The following is a 21,950-nucleotide window of genomic DNA, read 5'->3' as shown; positions in this document are numbered from 1 at the left end:
AAAAAATTGGGGGCAGATATCTGGAGAGTATGCTACCAACCAATAGGTGGCAACATAGAGCATAATTTTAGAATCTGTGGTTAGATATACATAGATAATGTTTGGGAAAGCAGTTTGAAATTTTCTGATATTGGAAAGAAATATAAGTAATGCATAAATTGGATTTTCAGTAGATATTAAATCTGTTAAAATGTATAAATCAAATATATTTACTTTTCAGATATATATGTGAAAATATGAAGTGGCTTCTTTAGAAAATAAAATACAGTTGTTGATGTACTTCAGGATCCTACAGTGGTTAAAAATACACTTCTTTTAAAACATTTATGTGACGTTACTTTTATGTGTTCCCATTTAATCCTCACAATAACTCTGTAGAGTAGCTTAAAGACATCGCTATTTTGCATAAAAAGAAAGAGAAGAGTCAAACTTCAGTATGGACAAAGTCACATAACTGGGATTTGATTTGTGTTTTTAAAATATGTATATAAAATATGTATATAAAAAGAGAGATTAAGAATTAAGTAGGACTTGGAGTTAGTTGCAAAGGGAGAACTTGAAATAGACTTCTAAGAATTTGTTAGTAAACCTGTCAGGTTTGCTTGCTTTCCCCTTTCCTTCCTTTTTTGTTGGTTGATACATAGTAGACACTGTACTTAATAAATGAGTAAGAAATCAGGAGACTTAATAACTTGGAGAACTATGGTATTAATAACTTTTGATTGCTTATATGTGCTGAGTGTGTATATACAGTTTTTTGTATATTTTTTACTCATAAGATTTTTTCTTAAAAGATTTATTTATTCATACAGAACTGGGGTACAGGCCAGAGATGCGGAGGGTGAGAGGATTCACCAGGGACAGAGGGGGGAGCAGAACAGGGAGATCGACGAAGTACACTGCAGAGGGGAGCAGCGGGCGGGTCAGGAGAGGTCTGCCACGCCATGTGGATCTCCTCCCGGGCAGGCAGGGATAGAACTCATGCTGAAGTGGCTTAAGCTTCTTAGTGCAGTGCTTTAACCCATTGCGCTACCAGGGAGGGCCAGATTTTAATAACTTTTTAAAGCATCTTGTGGAAATAATTTTAGGTTTATAAAACAGTTACAAAATATTAGAACAATTCTTATATAAACTTTTTTTCTTTTTTTATTACTTTTTTATTCTCATATAAACTTTATTCAAATATCCCAAATAGTAACATCGGTGTAACCATAGTACAGTTATAAAAACTAGGAAGTTGACGTTAGTGTTATGTGATTTGCAAATCTTCCAAAATTTGTGTTATCCCAATACTATCATTTTTCTACACTGTGTCTGGGGTCACAGTTTGTACTTAGTTGCCATATCTCCTTAGTCTCCTTTTAGTTTGCCTTTTATAACATTAACACTAGAAAAATACTGATCTTTTTGATTATTCTTTATCATTGACTCAGATTATAAATTTTTAGCAAGAATTCAGTAGACTTGATGTTGTGTTATCTTTAGTACACTGTATCAGGAGGATTATGGGTATTTTTATTTTCCTCACTTCATTAAGAAGAGTCTCTGCCATTTTCTCTAACAGTTAATTTTTTTTCTTATTTGTAGTTTGTAGTTACTGTGGAAAGGTACTTTGAGGCTTTATAAATAACACTATTTTCATATTAGTTTCTCAGTGTTATACTGATGGTAGCATCCATTGACAAATCTTGATTGAAAACATTACCATGCTGTTTACCAGATGATGATTTTTTTTCATTTCTGTTGTTCTATCTTTGTTAGTTGGAATTCTGTAAAGAAGAGTTTTCCATTTTCTGTTTATGTATGTGCTTGTTTACCTGTGAATATGGATTCATGGATTCTTATTTCATTCTATATATTCACTAAAATCATTGTTTATTTGATCAGTTTGTCCCAGATTTTGGTCATTGAGAACTACAAGGCAACTTAATATTTTGATATATTTCTATCATCTTTTTTAGCATTTCTTTATTTTGGGCCACCAAAAAAAAAAATCTAGGCTTTTTTGGCTTCACTTATTTCAACCCTCAGTTTCTTTTATTTGGACAATTAAATAAGAAAGCAAGGTTTGGGCACTGAGTGTATTCATTCATACTAGAATGTCCTCAGTTTTCTAAGATAGGAAATATGTATGTTTACTTAAATACCAATAAGCATCCATATGTATGTTAAATGTTCAATATTAATGGTTTCAAAACATTCTTTTATTAATTGCAAATGGTGTTGGTAATATGAAGAGTTGACTTAATAGTAGGGAAAGGATGTTGAATTATGGAAAGAAAATAATTGTTTTCACTATTTAATATTCCTAAAAATGGACTAATTTTATGTCATGACCTGCGGTGTGGCTGAGACAGAGTAGATATAGGAAAGAATAAGTATCTTAGTAACTAAGATACTTACATCCTATGATAAATATAAAATGTTTGTGCTCTTAAGTTATTATAGCACTGTTAGTAAGTTTTGAAAATGGCTTTAAGAAGAACCAATATAGGAAAATGGCTTTAAGAAGAACCAATATTTTTCAAGAATATGTATGTCTATATGGACAGACATGAGAAAGGCACGTTTATTTATTTTTTGAGTAAACAGTGATAAGATAGAGACACAGCCTTCAGTGCCCAACTAGCTTAGGAATCATGTAATTAGATGTTGTCATCTTTTTCATTGGCCTGTCATGTAGTGTTTATACTGGAATTTTCATAATTTATTCTGTTTCCTGAAATACCTTAATGATAAGTTTAGATATATCTTTTCAACATTTTTCTTTTCATTGTTATTTTAGCACATCAAAAGTTTATGGTAAAAGCAAGTGCTAATACCTAGTTTTTTTCTCATTCTACAGTGTGCATACATGTTGAATATATTAGGTTGGGCATATTCAACTGTGATTACATACCAAATATAGGCTATACCAAGAATATACAAAAAAAAAATAGAAAACTGTTCCCTCCTTGGTTACGGAGTGTTAGGGCAACCATAGATGGCGAATGCAATTAACAGAGAAGATGTAGATGAGGGAGATTGACTATACATCACCCCTCCTATACTGCCAAAACCAAAGTTCAGATATAGGTCACCCTCACCCATTTGCCTTAGACTTCCTCTTCTTCTGCATTTACCATTTTCCTGTATGTGTGAGTTCAGGGTTTCCTTTGATTTTTAGATTTCACATATATATGCAATCATACAGTACTTTTTTTTCTTTATCTGACTTACTCTGTTTAGCACAGTTCCCTGAAGGCCCACCCATGGTATTGCAAACAAAAATATTATTTTTTTAATGGTTGAGTAGAATTGTAGCATGTACATGCATGAGCACGCATACACACACATTTGTTATTCATTCATCCATTGAATGGCATGAAAAGTTGTTTTTATGTCTTGGCTATTGTAAATAGTGCTGTAGTGAACATAAAGAAGCATGTTTCTTTAGGTTTGGGTTTTGTTTCCCTTTGGATATTATGAAGCAGAATTGTTGGACGTTATGATAAATTTTTTTGAGAACCTTCATACTGTTTTGCAGTTTCTGTGCCATTTTACAGTCCATTCAACAGAGCACAAAGGTTCCCTTTCTCTACATGGGGAGAAACACTTGGTATTGCTTGTCTTTTTGATAGTAGCCATTGTAACAGATGTGAGGTGATATCTCACTGTGGTTTTGACTTGCATTCCCCTGATGATTGTAGTCGTGAGCATCTTTTTATCTATCTATGTTTTCTTTGGGAAAAATGTCTACTCAGACTTTTTTTTTTAATTGAATATTAGGGTCAGTATTGAATTGTGTGAGTTCTTTATGTATTTTGGATCTTAGCTCCTTACCACAAATGTGACTTGCAAATATTTTCTCCTATTTTATTTTTGTTAATGGTTTTCTCTGCTGTGAGGAAACATTTTAACTGTTACCGTGTTTATTTATTTTTGGTTTTGGTGTCAAATTTAAAAAACATTGGTGTCAAATATAAAAAAAATATTGCTAGGACCAATGTCAAGAAACTTACTACATGTCTTTTTTCTAGGAATTTTATAGTTCTGTATCTTATGTTCAAGTCTCTAATCTATTTTGAGTTAATTTTTGTTTATAGTATAAGATGGGTTCAGTTTTATTCTTTTGCATGTGGCTGTTCAGTTTTCCCAACACTTTTATTGAACAGTATAGTCTTGTCTCCTTTGAGGTAAATTAATTGACAAAGATATATGGATTTAGTTCTGGACTCTTCTAATTCTGTTCCATTGTTTTATTTATTTGTCATTTCCAAATGTTTTAACTACTATAGCTTCATGACACAGTTTGAAATTAGCAAAACATTATGGCACCACCTTTGTCTTCCTTCTCAACAGTGAGTCATTACAGAGGAATCAGTTGTTAATTAACATTAGGTATTTTTCAGAAATCTTGCTTATATCAATGTCATATTTTATCAGTATAAAATAGTTGTTTGTTTTTTGTATTTTTTGTACCTCCATTTCTAGTGGATCAATGTTAAGTTGCCTTTCAAATCTCAAATTCTATGATTCTCTGACAACTTTTGAAGTCTTGTTTGAGGAGATTTATTTCAATTTTACTTAGGAGACACTAATAGCTAAAGCCCTCAAACAATTCAATATATGTCTGGCTATCAAAAAATTTAGGTAAAAAGTAATTGTACTGAATCCCCCTTTCAGCATTTTATTTAAATATCTTGTATTAAGTTAGTCTTCCATTTCTTACTGTCCACAGGTGTAGACCTTACTTCTCTTTCTCTTTCCTTTCATAAGATTTATTGTTTACTCAGTAGACTGTGTCCTCTTTGTTCTTTCCCCTCTATTATAAGAGCATATTTATTCTGCTTCTCTTCCTGTTCTGTGTTAGGTTTTTGTCCTTTTTGAAATTGATTACAGTTAAACATAGATTGTGCCTTTTACAGTGGTAAAAATATTTAACATAAAAGTTACTGTCTTCACCATTTTTTTTTTAAAGATGTATTTATTCATATAGAACTGGAGTACAGGCCAAAGGTGCAGGGGCGGTGAGGATTCACCAGAGACAGAGCGGGAAGCAGAACAGGCAGATCGACGAAGTACACTGCTGAGGGGAGCAGTGGACAGTCAGGAGAGGTCCGCCATGCCATGTGGATCACCTCCGGGGCAGGCAGGGATCGAACTCATGCTGCAGTGGCTTTAGCTTCCTAGTGTTGTGATTTAACCTGCTGCGCTACCAGGGAGGGCCTGTCTTCACCATTTTTTAAGTCTATATATAGTTCACTAACATTAAGTTCATTCACAGTGTTGGCTCTCCTGGTGGCACAGCGGGTAAAAGTGCACCACTATGAAGCCCTCCAAAGCCACTGCAGCACAAGTTTGATCCCCTGCTAGGGAAGTGACCTACATGACATGGCAGACCTCTCCTGGCCCCCCATTGCTCTGCTCATCATTGTATTTCAGTACATCTGCTTGTTTTGCTCCTCATTCTATCTCTGGTAACTACTCTCGCCCCCTGCATCTCTGGCTTGTACCCCAGTTCTGATATGCATAAGTAAATAAATATTTTTTAAAAATTCATTCACAGTATTGTATAACTAAACTCTAGAACGCTGTTCATCTTGAAAAAACAGCTCGGCATTTTCCCCTTACTACAGTGCCTACCATCCATTGTGGGGGGCCTTGACCAGCAAGGCCGAGGATTGGGGTACCAGGGTCAACGAGAGGAGAAGGCAGAGCCTTGACCTTGTGGTGGGCCTTGACCCGAATGGCTAGGGGGTAGAGCCCCAGGGACAGCACGAGGAAGAAGGCAAAGACAGAGACACGTGAGAGAGCCAGCGTTTATTTTTACAACAGCCATGTATATATACTTGAGGGCGGCACAGAAGGTACGGGGCGGGGGGTGGTCTGGTGGTCTAATGTCTTAAAGGCCAATGGGTTTGAGGGGAGGGATCCATCGTCATCTCTTTGTCTCTTTGGCGCCAAAGCTTGCTGAGCGGGAAAGGAAGAGTGGGGGAAGGGATTTGGGTGTGCTGCATTCTCAACCAGGATGTTTACTCTAAGTTCCAATCAAGTGTTGTTTTGTGCATAGGAGGCAAAGTCCTGGTCTCGGTCCCGACAATCCATGTTCTACTTTTTGTGCCTATGGATAATTTCACTGTTCTGGGCTTCATAAGGTCAAATTTTAGGTACATCATTCTGTGACTGGTTTGTTTCACTTAGCAAAATGTAGTCCTTTGAATTAACAGTATTTCATTATGTGTTAGAATTTTTTTAATGACAGGATAATATTCCCTTCTTTGTATATACCACATTTTAGTTAGCCACTGAATATTGGACACTGGGATTATTTCCACTTTTTGTGTACAATGCTGCTCTGAACATTAATGTAATGTAATAATCTCTTGAAGACCCTGCTTTCGATTCTTTTGAACATATACCCTGAAGTAGTATTGTGGATCATATGGTAATTTTACTTTCAATTCTTGAGGTTCCACCAAACACTATTATAGCCATCCTGATGGGCATGATGTAGGTAGCCCTTTGTGAATTGCACTTCCTTGATGACTAGTTATGTTGTGCATCTTTTCATGTGCTTCTTGATCATTTGTATATGTTCTTTGAACAACTATATTTAAGTCTTTGTTTTTAAATCAAGTTGATTTTGTTTCTGGTTTTTTCTTTTTAAAGACTTTATTAATGCATATAAGAACTGGGGTTATAGGCCAGAGATGCAGTGGGTGAGAGGATTCACCAGAGACAGAGTGAAGAGCAGTACAGGCTGATCCATTGAAAAATATTGCTGAGGGGGAGCAGCCTGTGAAACAAGAGAGGTCTGTGCCATGTAGGTCAGATCAAACTCAGACCACAGTGTCTTCTTAGTGCTGACATGTAACTCTTTGTGCCACCAGGGAGGCTCTGCTTCTGTTTCTGAGTTGTAGAATTCTTTCTGAATATTAATGCTCTTAGATATACAATTTTCTAATTTTTTTCTTAAAAGATTTATTTATTCATACAGAACTGGGGTACAGGCCAGAGATGCGGAGGGTGAGAGGATTCACCAGGGACAGAGTGAGGAGCAAAACAGGCAGATCAACGAAGTACTGCTGAGGGGAGCAGTGGGCGGGTCAAGAGAGGTCTGCCGAGCCATGTGGATCTCCTCCCCGACAGGCGGGGATCAAACTCATGAGAAAGTGGCTTAATCTTCTTAGTGCAGTGTTTTAACCCATTGCACCACCAGGGAGAGCCAATTTTCTGATTTTTTTTTCTCCTTCTTTGTAGTTTACTGTTCACTCTGTTTACTTAATACATGGACATTTAAATTTTTTTTTTAAAGATTTATTTATTTATTCATACAGAACTGAGGTACAGGCCAGAGTTGCAGAGGGTGAGAGGACTCACCAGAGACGGAGTAGGGAGCGGAACAGGCAGATCATGGAAGTACACTGCTGAGGGGAGCAGCGGGCTGGTCAGGAGAGGTCTGCTGCGCCATGTGGTCTCCTCCGGAGCAGGCGGGGATCGAACTCATGTGGAAGTGGCTTTAGATTCTCAGTGCTGTGCTTTAACCTGCTGCGCCACCAGGGAGGGCCAACATTTAAATTTTTTTAAAAATTTAGTCCAGTTTATCTGTTTTTACTTTTTATCTGTTCTTTTGGTGTAGTATCTGAGAAAGTCATTGCCAAATCCAGTGTTATGAAAATTTCCTCTTTTCTTTCTTCTAAGTGTTTTATAGATTTTTACTTCCTACATTTGGGTCTTTGATCCATTTTTTAGTTAATTTTTATGTATGATGTAAAGTAAAGATACAATTTCATGGTGTTTTGTCTGATGGCAATTCAGTTTTCCCAGTACAATTTGTTGGAAAAGTGTCCCTGTTCTCCCTTTGAAAATCATTCATCAAAAATCATTTCACCATTTATGTAAGGCTTAAAAGTCAACAGTTATTTCACTCATATTAAGAGCACCAGCCACTGTGGTTGAATTAAAGGTGCTATAAGAAGAGTACTATAAAGGTACTAAAGGGAGTTTTAGTTACAGATGCTGTGTTCAAGAAATTTATAGTATGATAGATAATTACATATAAATATAATACAGCTATAAAATTAGTGCTGTGAGAACCACATAAGTGCATTAGGAGTTTAGAATAAGGCAGAATTTCCCTCCGCTAGGTTTTTACAGTGTTGTTGCTTCAAATGTGCAGTTGAATGTCCTTCTGTTGTATGGTCTTGGCCATCTATGGACATCCGCAGTCACCATGGAGAACAAATTTAGGAATTTAGGAATTGCTCTGATCAAGTTGGGTTGTTGTTGAAATTTTCAGTCAGTGAAATAATATAAGACATTCTTAGTGTTTGACTGTTGAGGTCATTTCATTTAAACATTTTCAGTGACTTGTGCTTATATAGTGGAAGAAAACCATAACAGCAAATGTTGCTTGTAGATACTGGTGAATTAAGTGTAATTGCAGTAATGTCACATACACTTTTAGACTTAATTTCTATGATGAGTAGTAACAATTATATAAACTGGTAAGTCTATAATTCATTGTAGGTTTGTTGTACATTTTGAATATTATTTGTAACTCAATGTGTATTCATGCTTCAAACCTTTGTTTTTCTATTCATTAACGTGATGGCCTGCTTAACAAAACTAAAGGTAACATTGACACAGAAAATTGCATTGAATACAGTCAGTCATATTTTGTTAATATAAAACACTAATTTACACAAAGTAAGGTTTCCTTTTAGATAACTGACCTTAAAGCATCGGAGCACTTAAAATGGTGGAACAATTTTCACTACGACTTGCTGGCATTTAAAATAATAAGATGTAGGAGAGTGGCATTTAAATCAATGAGTTGCATCTTGTCAGTTCTTTTTAGCTCATTGCTTGAAATGTCAGTAAGCCATGGGTAGCGGACATGACTGTAGCTATAGGCCCATGCATACTTGGGTTGGCCTTTCTAGCATAATTACTACAATCCTGCATGCAAACACATGCTTCTGATTCCCATATTTTCATACCATATGATGGGATTTTTTAAAAAAATCTTTTTGGAAAATCCAGATACCTAGTATCCAAGTCTCTAAGCTTGCATTTAGATAAGACTAGTCTGAAATGTCACCTCTTAACGCACTGCTAAAATCTTAAATTTCCCAAGTGAAACTTCTCATTTATTGTATTTCCTTTCCTGCCATGTCCTTCTCAAAAAATAAAAGTGTAAGCAACTTCCCTACAATTCTTAAATGCCAAAGCACCCAAACTCATAAGATAACAAATAATAAATTCAGAAAAGAAACTTGTAAGAAATGTTAATCTTTGTTTAATTTTATTGTTTATTTCCCTAACGACTAACTTCTGTGCTCATATGGTTTTGCTGCTTTATTCAGTAATGTCCTTGCTATTTCAGGAGCCAATGGAGTAGACTTTAATTATAGTTCTTGGAGAGATTTAATAATTCTGACAGGGATCTACAAATTGTGGCCTGATTTCTTTAGAAAGAAGTATGATAAATAACACATCTGGTCTGCAAAACCTGTAATATTTACTATTTGGCTCATAACAGAAAGTTTCTTACTCAGCTTTAAATATCTTCAAGTATTTGTTGAGGTATTAAGAGAAGCCTGAAAGCTGTTAACTTCCCTATCCTACTTAATTAATCTCTTTGCTCTTCCTCAAATTGTATCTCAAAGCAGCCCATAACAAAAGCAAATGAAATTTAATGCAAGATAGCTGAAAATTAGGGAGGAGCAGGTGAGAAAGAAACAAGATGATTTGTCTTATAGGAGAAAGTGGGGTTCAGCTTTTGTCCACCCTGCTTTTTTTTTAAATTTATTTTTTATTCACTATTTCATATAGAAAAGTTAGAATAGTACAGAAACGTGTATGCTTTTCACCTATATTCAACAGTTAACATTTTGCCACATTTGCCTTATTCATTCTAATAATTCTTTCTAATAGATACTACCTATAACACAAACAAATCTTCCTAAGTTATATGTGAGGTAGTTTTACATATCATACTCCTCATTCCTATATCTTAATCCTGAATATTTCAGTGTAATTTTTTCTACTTCGTAAGAATAAGGAAATCTTGGGCCTCCCTGGTGGTGCAAGGGGTTAAGTCACAGCACTGTGAAGCTCTGCAGCCTCTGCAGCATGAGTACCATCCCTGTCCAGGGAGCTGGCCTACATGGTGTAGCAGACCTCTCCTGTCTCACCTGCTGCTCCCCACAGCAGTGTATTTCATGAGATCTGCCTATTCTGCTCCCCACCCTATCTTTGGTGACTGCTCCCCACCCTATCTTTGGTGACTTCTCTCACCACCTGCACTTCTGATTTGCACCCTACCTCTTGTATGCATAAATAAATAAATTTTTAAAAAAAGAATAAGGATACTTGTCTATACAGTACAAGATACTACCAGTCAGAAATGTTGATTGATTTGATATTATCTACAGTCATTCATATTTTACTAGTTGTCCCAATGACTTTATGATATTTTACACACTCTTTATTTCAAAGTTCAGTTTAGGATCACTCATTGATTTTTCACTACTCAATTAGTCTCCTTTTATCTAGAATAGTTCCTCCGCCTCTTATTAATAACACTGACATTTTGGAACAGTAGGGGTGGGCTTTTTTGTTTGTTTTTATCAAACGTCTCAGGTTTTCTGACATAAACTCTTACCATGGTCTTTCAGCAAGGTTGTTAAATAAGTGATATTCTCTTGGATAATAATCTATAACCTGTATCATACTTTGTCACTTTATTAAGGAATGTATGTGTATTTAATAAGTGATGTTAAATCTGATCACATGACAAGGTTAATAATACTGTAGGCTTCTCTACAGAAATATTACTCTTTTCTCCCTTTAATTACCTTCCTTATCCATTTCATCTGTTTTAGTTTTAGTATTGATGGTGATTTATTGCTGGAATCAGTTATTTTTCTGATGGCTTGAAAATGGTGATAGTTCTAATAGTTACTCCTATATTTTTTAGTTGGCTTTTTCCTGTGAAGAAGAGATTTTTCTTTTCCCTTTCTCTCTTATCACTTTGGAATCAGGATTCTTACTCTGTTAATAAGGTATCATCATCCAGTCTCCCAGATCAAGTTAGTAATAGTTGCTTCAAGCTACCTCTTATCCTTTGACACATTCCCATCATTTTTTGAGTATTTTCTTCTGGTACAAGGTGTTCTACATCTCAATTTTCCTTGCTATACCACTGGATTCTTTGTTGATGCACACACTCCCCTTTTTGGACAACCTGCTACAGATTTATTAATAAAGATCAGTTGTTGGCAGCAGTCAGCCTCCATATCTTGATTTATATGTAAAGATATAGGAAAAATAGTATAATACTATAAGTTCATGGGGTGGTCAGAGAAATTCAGAATATTGTGCAAGGGTGGTGGGGCACCAAGTAAAACTGCTTTACATCCTAGACTTGCTTGAGGAAGATAGTCACATAAAGTTTTGAAAACAGTGATACAAGGCAGAAGAGATCTGTGGCGCCATGTGGATTGCTCCCTGGCTGGGGATTGAACTCATGCTGCAGTGGCTGGCGAAAGCTTGATAATGCTTACACTTAACTCCTGCACCACCAGAGAGGCCACCACTTGAGCCTATATTTAATGAATGTGTTTTTTTTAGTTAACATGTAATAAAATGAATTGATTATTGCTAAATGTGCACAATTGCATAATACCAACACAGTCAAGGTACAGGGATAGCTTCCTGACCTTGAAAAATTGTCCTTTCCAGGATCCCAGTTTTATCTTTACTAAAATTCTACATAATGGAAATCATACTGTATAACAGAAATTGTACAGTATGTATTCTTTTGTGTTTGATTTTTTTCCCCATTTAGTTCTTTCATAATTGTTTGATATTCTTTATTGTTTGTATATTATTGTTTTATTCCTTCTTATTGCTGATTAGGTTGCCATAGTATGGATAGGCCTGATTTGTTTTTCTATTCATTTTTTCTGTACTTTTGTTTCCAAGTATTGGCTTTTATGATTTTTCCACATATAAATCTCTGGGAATATATTGTCATTTCTCTGGAATTATATCTGGATTTGGAATTACTGTGTAGAATAATAATTGCGTGACTGACTTTGTAAGATATTGTTCTGTTTCAGCAAAGTGACTGAACCATTTTGCATTTCTATCACAACATACGGGAGTTCCAGTATTCCACATCTTGACAAACTTTATATTGATTTTTTTAACTTCAACCATTATGGTGGATCTGTAGTGATATCTCATTGATATTTTCATTTTCCTGATAACTGTTGGTGTTGATTATCTTTATCTCTCTTAGATCTCTCTTAGAGAACATTTGTTTGGGTCTGATGCCCATTTTTTAAAACTTGTATAAAACAGTACTTGTTCTTTTTAAAATTGTATAAAAAGTCTTAATTTTTTCTCTTAAAATTAATTTTTAATGTCTTACTCAAGAAATCTTTGATGCAATGTCAAATGTATTTTATTTCAGATGTTTAGTAATGTTAACTCTTAGATTTTGATACCTGATCCATTTCTAGTTCATTTTTATATAGATATGACCTAAGTATGGAGGTTTATTGTATTGTGTAGATAATCGAGTCATTACAGTATCATTTAACATCTTATTATGTCAATTGACCATATTCATGTGGGTGTTTCTCTGGAAATCTATGTGCTGTTGAACTATATGTCTATCCTTATACCAATACCACAGTGAGTTAATATATGGAATTAAATAGTACAAGTTCTCCAATTTTTTTTCCCTCAAATCTTTTTTGCTAAGGTAGGTCCTTAACTTTTCTGTATAAATTTTCAAATCAATTTATTCCTCAAAAAACCTTTAGACTTTTGACTAGAATTGCAGTGAATCTATAGGTCAATTTTGCAATAATTGCCACTTTTAAAATGTTAAAACTTCAATTTATGATCATGGTTAATCTCATAGTAATGTTTTACATAATGTTTTACACTCTCAGCAGTGTTTTTGGTTTCATTCCCCTCAGCCTAGACAAATTCTTCAGCATTTCTGATAATACAGAGAGATATAGCTACTTTGAGTTGAAGAGGAATAAGTTCTTATTTGAAAACATATTATAAATATTCATTTTACTTATATTTCCCTCACAATGTAAAAACATGATAAAGTGTGTGTTATGGATTGTGTAGGTAGAGAAGATCCCAAGCCCTTCATTATTACTTATATCCTCCCCTGCTTTATTGATACATCATCAAATCATAAAGCACTGGCAGCTTTTATAACTCTCATTTCCTCTGTCTTTCCTTACTGCTCTCAAAGTTCCTTTAAAGGAAATTAACTAAAAGGGGATTGGAAAGTTGTCACAAACCAGAGAATGTAATAACTAATAACAGGTGACCTATACTTTTTCTCAAGAGCTGTGTATTATTAAGTTATAACAAAAGTTTTCATTTATGCCAGCACTATCAGAAAAATAAAAGAGAAACAAAAATGTGAAATAATAAATGTGTGCATATTTAAACAACAGAATTTTCATTGAGATTCGCTAGTCAATTTGAATAAATGTAAAGCGTTTCTAAAATGAGAAATCTGGTATTTTAAGGATGTTCCTTTCTTCATTATTTTTGAGGTATAATGCTTCAGATCAGAATACATTGTCTAATTTTGGGAGTTTGTATTGGCAGGAACAAAATTGACTGAGTAATTGTTAGTGTAATAAGAAGAATTAAAGTTTGATTGGCCAAGACTTACTGAAAACCATAAATAATGAGTGGGACTTTGACTTCTCTTCCCAAATGCTGAGTCTTATAAATCTGTCTTAATTTTAAAATGAAATAAACTGTTGTAGAATATCAGTATGTGATTTTTAAAAGTACCCCCAAACAATTAAGAAATGAACAGTTAATGGTGATGAGATTGTTAGCTAATGTATTGCTTCTGATACATGAATAAACAAAGAATATGAACATAAAATTCACAGAAAAAGAGTATTTAAGAACAACAACAATAAACTAGAAAAGTGTATTGACCCTTGTCAGTAATCAGAGAAGTGTGCACATGAAATAGTTAAGGAACATTTTCATCAGGCATGACTGTAAAGATTAGAAGCATAAAATCCAATGTCTGCAAGAATAGCAACATTAGTTCCCCTAAACAATGTTGTAGAATATAAAATGGTATAACTTTTTCTTGGAAAAATCTTTGGTAGTGTGTTTCAGAGAAAAAAAAAAAAACCAATTTCCATGCTTTCTTCTAGTGATCAAATTCATTAAAACACAGCTTAACTTACAGTAGCAAGAAAACTGGTTAAATTTAAATCCAGATCATGGTTAGCTGATTAGATGGGTATTTTTAGTATTAAGTGAGAAAGTATGAAAACGGTCTTTTTTTTTTTTTAAGATTTATTCATTTATGCATACAGAACTGGGGTACTGGCCAGAGGTACAGGTGCAGTGAGAGGATTCACCAGAGACAGTGAGGAGCAGAGCAGAACAGGCCAACTAACTAAGTACACAGCTGAGGGGAGCAGCAGGCAGGTCAAGAGAATTCTGCAGTGCCTTGTGGATCACCTCTGGGGCGGGGACTGAACTCATGTTGAAGTGGCTTTAGCTTCTTAGTGCTGTGCTTTAACCTGTTGCACCACCAAGGAGGACCCGAAAATAGTCTCTTAATAGCCTGTTGTAATTTTTAAAATGGGTTATAGCTACATACACATTTTTAAAGATTAACAGGAAGTAAATCAGATTATGACTAAGTTCTTTTATAGGGAAGATGGGAGTACCAGAAGTTTTACTTTTCTAACTTTCTGCACAACGTAGTGTTTTTTTTTTAAATAATACAAGTTTATTTTTACATCATTTTGTGCCTTTTTCCATCTCAGTTGTAATCCCCTGTGGGCTTCCCATATCCAAATCACCCATGTTCCATCATAGTCCAGTGCATTCCCCACCACTCCCTGCCCACCATTTTTCACCCCATTTCATCCCAAATGTCTCTGGTATATAGTTGTTCATTATTACTATTATTTTCTCCCCTGGTCATTTAAACTCCTACTGTGATTGAAACCGTCAATTTTTCTTTTTCTTTCTGGCTTATTTCACTAAGCACGACCTTTTCCAGCTCCATCCATATTGCTGCAAAAGGCAGGTGTTTAATTTTTTTTTTGGTTGCTGAGTAATATTCCATTGTGTATATGTACCACATCTTTTTAACCCAGTCATCTACTTTTGGGCATTTGGGTTGTTTCCATGTCTTTCCAATTGTAAATTGTAACGCAGCAGTAAAGATTCATGTCTTTTTGAGTCAGTGTTCTTGTGTCTTTTGGGTAAATAGTTAGGAGTGGGATTGCTGGGTCATATGGAAACTCCATTTTTAGTAGCTTGATAAACCTCCAAACAGTTTTCCAAAGTGGTTGTACTAGTTTGCATTCCCACCAGCAGTGCAGGAGAGTTCCTTTTTCTCCACGTCCTTGCCAACATTTGTTGCTAGTTGTTTTTAGATGTGCCATTCTCAGTGGGATGAGGTGGCATCTCATTGTGGTTTTAATTTGCATCTCCTTTATTACAAGTGATGTTCAACATTTTTTCATATTCTTGTTGGCCATCTGCATTTCCTCTTTGGAGAAATGCCTTTTTAGCTCTTTTGCCCATTTTCTGATGGGGTTGTTTTTTTTTGTTGAGTTTCATCATTTCTTTATATATCTTTGTGATCAATCCTTTATCGCTAGCATTGTGTGAGAAAAATTTTCCCAATCAGTGGGATGTCTGTTTTTTGTAATGTCTCTTGTTATACAGAAGCTCTTTAGCTTGATGTAGTCCCATCTATTTATCCTTTCCTTCACTATCATTGCATGGGTGCTGTATCTTCAGAGGTGTTACTGAAGTGTATGTCATGTAGTGTTTCGCCATCTTTGCTTGCAGGTATCTTATGGCTTATGTTCTTATGTCTAAGTCTTTAATCCTCTTCAAGTTGATTTTCACTGCACAAAGTAGTTTTAACCTGTACTCCCATTAAGTGAAAAAACAAGCATTTGCTTACAAAAGCATGAACCCCAGAGGATTTGTGTGCCATATATTTACTTTCAGGAAAATGAAAATGTAGTTAATTATACCTTAAAAATTTTTATTAGTAAATGATGAAAACCTTGTTTGTATACGAGAATACAAAGTAAGAAGATCTCTAATAATGTTAGTTTAGCAACTTGGGTTTTTTGCAATTTGTATGTGGAAAGGTTCTTAATAGATTCAAAGACAAATGAAAACTAGATTTTCCAATACTGATTGCTCTGAAATTCATGAAAGAATTTATCTGCAAAAAACTTATGACACAATAATTTACAATTCTGTTTCCTTAGCTACCATAGCTTTACTCTGCTAAGTATTTCCCTAGGGAAAAAAATATAATGCCCACCTTAACATATTCTCGTAATTTTACTTAAGTGAATATTTTAAATTAGACTGTTCTGTTTAATGTAGGAAAAATAATGTGATATTTCAAATAATCCTGATTAAGGCATTAATACAATAAACTTTATAATCTTGAGATTGAGTTGTAAGAAAGACACAATCTTATTTTGCATTATGGAATTTAAGACATAATTCCATTAAGTAAATAGTGTAAGGTTTTGAAAGTGTTAATGCTGGAAACTTTGGGTTATCATGCACCAAAAAAAAAATAGATAAAACAAAAACTGCAAGCTATTCTCTCACCTCTCTTCCACAGTTCCTTCCCACTTTTTTTGTTCTTTATTAAGAGCTTTTAAAAACATGCCTTTACCCTACCCCAGAGTTACTAAATCTGTAGAGTTCTGAGGGTTTATTCTTGGCATATATACTTAGTTTAAATCCTGAAATGAGCAAAGAGACACCTTGGTGACCAGTTAACGGCTAAATCCTGAAAGAAGCAGATTTTAGTTCAGATTTCTAGCTTTATTCCTATTTAATATTGGGCTAAATTATTTAGTACTTGTTCTTTATCAATAGGATAATAAATGCAAAGAACAGTGGGCTTATAGAAGTATGTTACATCATTTTGTTCTCTCTTTTTGCCGTGCCTAACATAATAATGCCTTTTAGAATTTACATACCAGGGAGGGAAGATAACGTGAATTGTATTATCTTTATTGACTCTGTTTTGTATGAACTTACTTGGTTATCTTGGTTCTTTTATTGTTGGCATATATATATATATATATATATATATATATATAATGTGGGAGTATGAACTATACTTTTTTTATACATCATTGCTATAAATTTTAACTTGGTAACTACATGCAGTTGAAAAACAAAATGATATTTATTGTGTTGTGTTTTTTATCTTTGGTGGTTGTGGATAAAAAATAAGCTAGACAAACAATAATTTTATGATAAATATTAAGGGCATACAGCAAATGGAGAATCATTTGTTTAAAAAAATCTCCTACATTTCCGGAAGAACGATTTGATCCATTTGATCTATTCCTGTCTTCTTCCTGAACTCACTTAAAGGGAACTGAACAAGAATCGGGCAGATTGAGGACACCTCTTCTCATGCCTTCTAATTTGGTGTTGCATACACTTTATTTCAGTTAGTTGAGGTCAAGAAGGCTCCCTCCTGTGCCTCACTGGTGGCCTAGGGATTAAGTCTCAGCTCTAACACTGAGTCAGGCCCAGGTGGCCAGAGTTTGATCCCAGCAGGAAGCTGACCCAGATGGCATAGCAGACCTCTTCTGTTTCACCTGCTCTTTCCCTCAGCAGTGTATTTGAGTAGAACTGCCTGTTTGTTCCCTACTCTATTGTGAATCCTTTCACCCTCTGCATCTCTGGCCTACACCCCAGTTCTTATATGCATGTATGCATACATACACACATACATAAATGCATGCATGCATACATGCATTCTGTTAAAAATTATAAAAAGAAAGCTTGCTTTATTCACCTTTTACACAAAGTGGAAGTCTATTTTAGGTGCAGCAGGCTTAAAGTACTGTGCCCAGTTGCCCTTTAGCAGGCTTTAGTTATAAGGTAGTAGTGCCATGCCTTATGACTTGTTTTCAACTGTTTGTCTACTACTGGCTGTTATGTTAGCTTTATTAACAAGTCATCCATCTGTTACAGAGCACAGATGTTACAGATCCCATCCTCAGTTCCAGTGCAGTGGCATTATTCAAAGAAAGTGGTCAGTCTTAGAACTATAAAACTTTTAGAAGAAAATAGCAAATCTTAATGAACTTCCAGCAAGTAGTTTTGGAGATGTACCAAGTGCACAAATGAAAAAAATAAGCTAGACTTTCTTACAGTTAAAAACTTTAATGCTACTAATAGCAGCATCAATGAGTGATAAGAATATTAACAGATACAAGAAGTATTTGCAGATCATATCTGATAGGACTTGTACCAAGAATACGTCAAGAATTCTCACAACTCCACAACAAAAAAATGTAGTTTGACTAATTAAAATTTAAGGAGGGCATATGTATAGACATTTCTCCACTGAGGTATTTAAATGGTCAATAAAAAACATGAAATGAAAAGTATTCAACATATCAGACATTAGGAAAATGCAAAGCTAAACCACAAGATACTGTTTCTTCTGTGCTAGGATGGGAATAATAAAAATGTGTTCAGGGCCTCCCTGGTGTGCAAGGGGTTAAAGCACAGCCACTGTAGCATGAAGCATAAATTTGATCCCCAGCCAGGGAACTGATCCACCTGGCCACCAGACCTTTCCTTTCTAAATACCTACTGCTCCCCCCAGGAGTGTCTTTCAGTAAGACCTCTTGTTCTATTCCCCACTCTGTCTCTGGTGAATCCTCTCATACACCCCCCCCCACACACACACACAGTTCTTGTATGCATACATAAATAAATATTTTTTAAAAATTCATTCAAGAGTATAGAGTAATTGAGACCCTCATTGCTGTTAGGAATATAAAATGGTTCTGCTGTTTTTGGAAAATTTATTGACTGTCAAAATGGTAACCAGAATTAACATAGTCCAGAAATTCACCCACATATTCAAGAGAAATGAAAACATAAATTGGCACAAAATGTATATACAGTAGTAAAAGCAACATTATTCATCTCATAATAGCCACAAGTAAAAGTAACCCAAATATTTTGTCAGTTGATCAATGAATGGAATGTGTTACATCCATAAAGTGGAGTCTTATTTGGCAGTGCAAAGAAAGTAATACTGATGCATGCTCCAACTTAGATAAACCCAAAAAATATTCTCAGAAAGAAGTCAGTCACCAAAAAAGCCTAAATACTACGTAATGCCATGTATATGAAATACCCAGTATAGGCAAGTATAGATTTGGAGCAAATAAGAAAGTGGAGATTAACAATAAGTGGATTTTCTTTGAGGGAATGAAAATGTTCTAAAGTTAGATCATGGTGATATTCCTGTTCTGTGTATATTAATTGTCTTTGAATTTTGTACTTTAAATGGCTGAGGTTTATGGTATGGGCTTTATTAGCAATAAAACTATTCAAGATCAAAACCAAAAAGTAAGACTATAATTGCTATGAACCAATTGAAAGTAGTCTATACATTATAGAGTCCCATTGATAGAAATTGGTAAATTGGTTTAAAAAAGAACATGCCTCTTCTGTCTTACTAAGGCTAAGTTTCTCTAGGTTTAGAAGTAAGACTGGATACTATAGTAAAAGTAGTTTAAGCATAGATATTCTGTTATAAGTCTGATTTACAAACTGACAGTGGGGCTAAGGAGTTTCTAAGTATACAATTAAGGATTTCAGTGAACTTTTTAATTATCTGTTCCTAATACTTTAATATGTTAAATCTATATAAAAAGATTATTTTATTGTGATTCATTTTAAAAAGTTAATTTTCTTAATAATTTCTGCTGTCCATAAAGAAGTGTTGGAAAATACAATTATAATAAAAATTTTTGTAATGATTTGTAATTTAAGAAACCTAAATTATGTGGCAAATATAGATCTAATACAAAAATATTAAGGGATCATTGTTTTAGTTTGAGTATGTAGTTTTTTTATATTCATTTGCAATATACAGTTGATGCTAAATGTGCCATTGCAAAATACCTACTTTGTAAATAGGTTCATACAAACTATGGAGACATACTGATGATAGTTTGAATGATAGGGAAATCAGAGAAAGCTGGTCACAGATATCACTGGGTGTATTTAAAGTGTTCAAGGAAATCTTTTGTGGGGTACGACATGCTTTTACTGTCTTGTTTAACTTCCCTTTTTGGTGCCAGTGTGTGTCCCTGTTTTACTATGTAGAATATTTGTACATCTCCTATGCTTTAAGTAAATGTACATGTTGATACATTACAGTGATTTGAAGTAATAAATAATATATACTGGAACTTGAAAGATAGCACTGCATTTTGTTATATTCTTTATTTTCTATTTCCTATTTATTTTTTAGCAATGTGTGGAAGTACAAAGCATTATCAATCATTGTCAGTGGCATGTCAGATTTCATTCTCCTACAGTCTGGGAGCAGATTCTTAGTCTCTAGGAGGATGTTAGTGCAGCATTTTGAAATTTTTTGACCAGTATCCCCATTTTTATGTTAAAAGCATGTTCAAATGTGAGTGTATTTGTGTGTCTATATTGTGTGTGTGTGTGTGTGTGTGTGTGTATACACCAGTTTGAGAGAGAGAAAAGAATCTTGAAATGTTTATTCTCACAGCATGAAATGCATTGTTTTCGATTTTTTTTTTATCCGTTTTGATAAAACTAATATCTGTTTACTAGTTTTGACTTGCTAAATTCACAACCCACTTCTCAAGATTTGAGAGTTGCAGAGGATAGAATTATGAATTCGGATCTTTTCAAGTGTTATTTTCTAATGACCCTTTAGAAATGTTTATGTTCAAGTCTGATGAAGTCTCATACTAAGAAGACAAACAGTTCTCAAATGAGATTTGGAGTTTAAGGTATCATGAGAGTTGAGTTGGCTATAAACTATTAATTGTTATTGTGTAATATTTTAATGCACAAGGACATCTTCCCATCAAATACTTAAAGTTTAGAGTTTAACTGTAAATTAAACAATTTTAAAAATGGGTCAGAAACCATCCAAAATACATTTTTATATTCACTTTGCTCTATATACTTTTATAGAGATACGTCTTATCTTGGCTGAAAATATTTATTATATTAAACTGATTTAACGTACCTGTTTGCCTTTGATTTTGTATCTGTGCTTATGATTTTCAATGGGCAAAGATTTTTGTGCAAATATTTTACCAAATATTTTTGCAGGGACTCTTAGTCGGTCTGGATGAACCAGCTTCGGGAGCTGGGCAAGAAGCTCTGCTTAAACAAGAGCAAGCAAAAATCATTCGATTCGAGAGACAAGCAGAAGAATTCCTCAATGCAGTCTTTTATAGAAAAGGTTGGTTCCAGTAAAGAGTTGACATTTAGCACCTGCTTGTCTTATATTATTTAAATTTTTTTCTCTTTATTAACAATATACTTTATATTCCTTTCACCAAGGTATTGATAAATTTGTAATAGTGTAAGGCAGCCCTTCCCTTCTGTTGGCTCTGAAGTAATGGTGCCTTATAAGTTTAGTTAATAGTTCTTAAAATTATCATGAAGGTCTGAAAATTGTATAGGCTTGGTAAAAACTTTCTTTTACATGAATAGTTACTATTTTAATTACTGATAACCAGAAAGTTATCTTATTTTGGAATCACTCAAACTACAGACTTCAAGAAATGAGAATCCACTAATTAAAATTGTATGTAGTTAAAGTTGTGTATTTGTCTGTGTGCTTCTGATGCTCAGGAAAAAGAACTTGCTTTGCAAATGGAAGTTTCTCCCTCCTTGCTTTATGCATTAATCCTCTTGAAGATGTCTCAAAAAGATGGATATTCATACTCTTAAAGTTAATACAGAAGATGATTAGTATCCAGAGATGTGACAAGCAGTTTAGTCTGTGGGAAATAACTTTGTTTTTAATAGAAAATTCAGGTATTTGAATTTATTCCTTTATTTCCACATACTGCACA

The 21,950-nt window shown here is 34.3% G+C and overlaps 1 protein-coding gene across 1 annotated transcript in view; it reads left to right on the top strand.

The window, feature by feature from the left end:
- LCOR (ligand dependent nuclear receptor corepressor) overlaps nt 1-21,950 on the top strand; it is a gene marked incomplete at its 5' end in the record, with an annotated part of 85,500 nt that overhangs the window by 54,856 nt on the left and 8,694 nt on the right. The window contains one exon of the mRNA XM_012723401.1: nt 21,199-21,331. Within this exon, the coding sequence (XP_012578855.1) occupies nt 21,199-21,331 (133 nt within the window). The remainder of the gene's footprint in view (nt 1-21,198; nt 21,332-21,950) is intronic.

This window comes from Condylura cristata, unplaced genomic scaffold (assembly GCF_000260355.1).
Source record: "Condylura cristata isolate star-nosed mole 26May11 unplaced genomic scaffold, ConCri1.0 scaffold00011, whole genome shotgun sequence".
Lineage (NCBI taxonomy): Eukaryota > Metazoa > Chordata > Mammalia > Eulipotyphla > Talpidae > Condylura > Condylura cristata.
The sequence above is the reverse complement of the archived record's forward strand: the minus strand, read 5'-3'. Positions and strand labels throughout refer to the sequence as shown.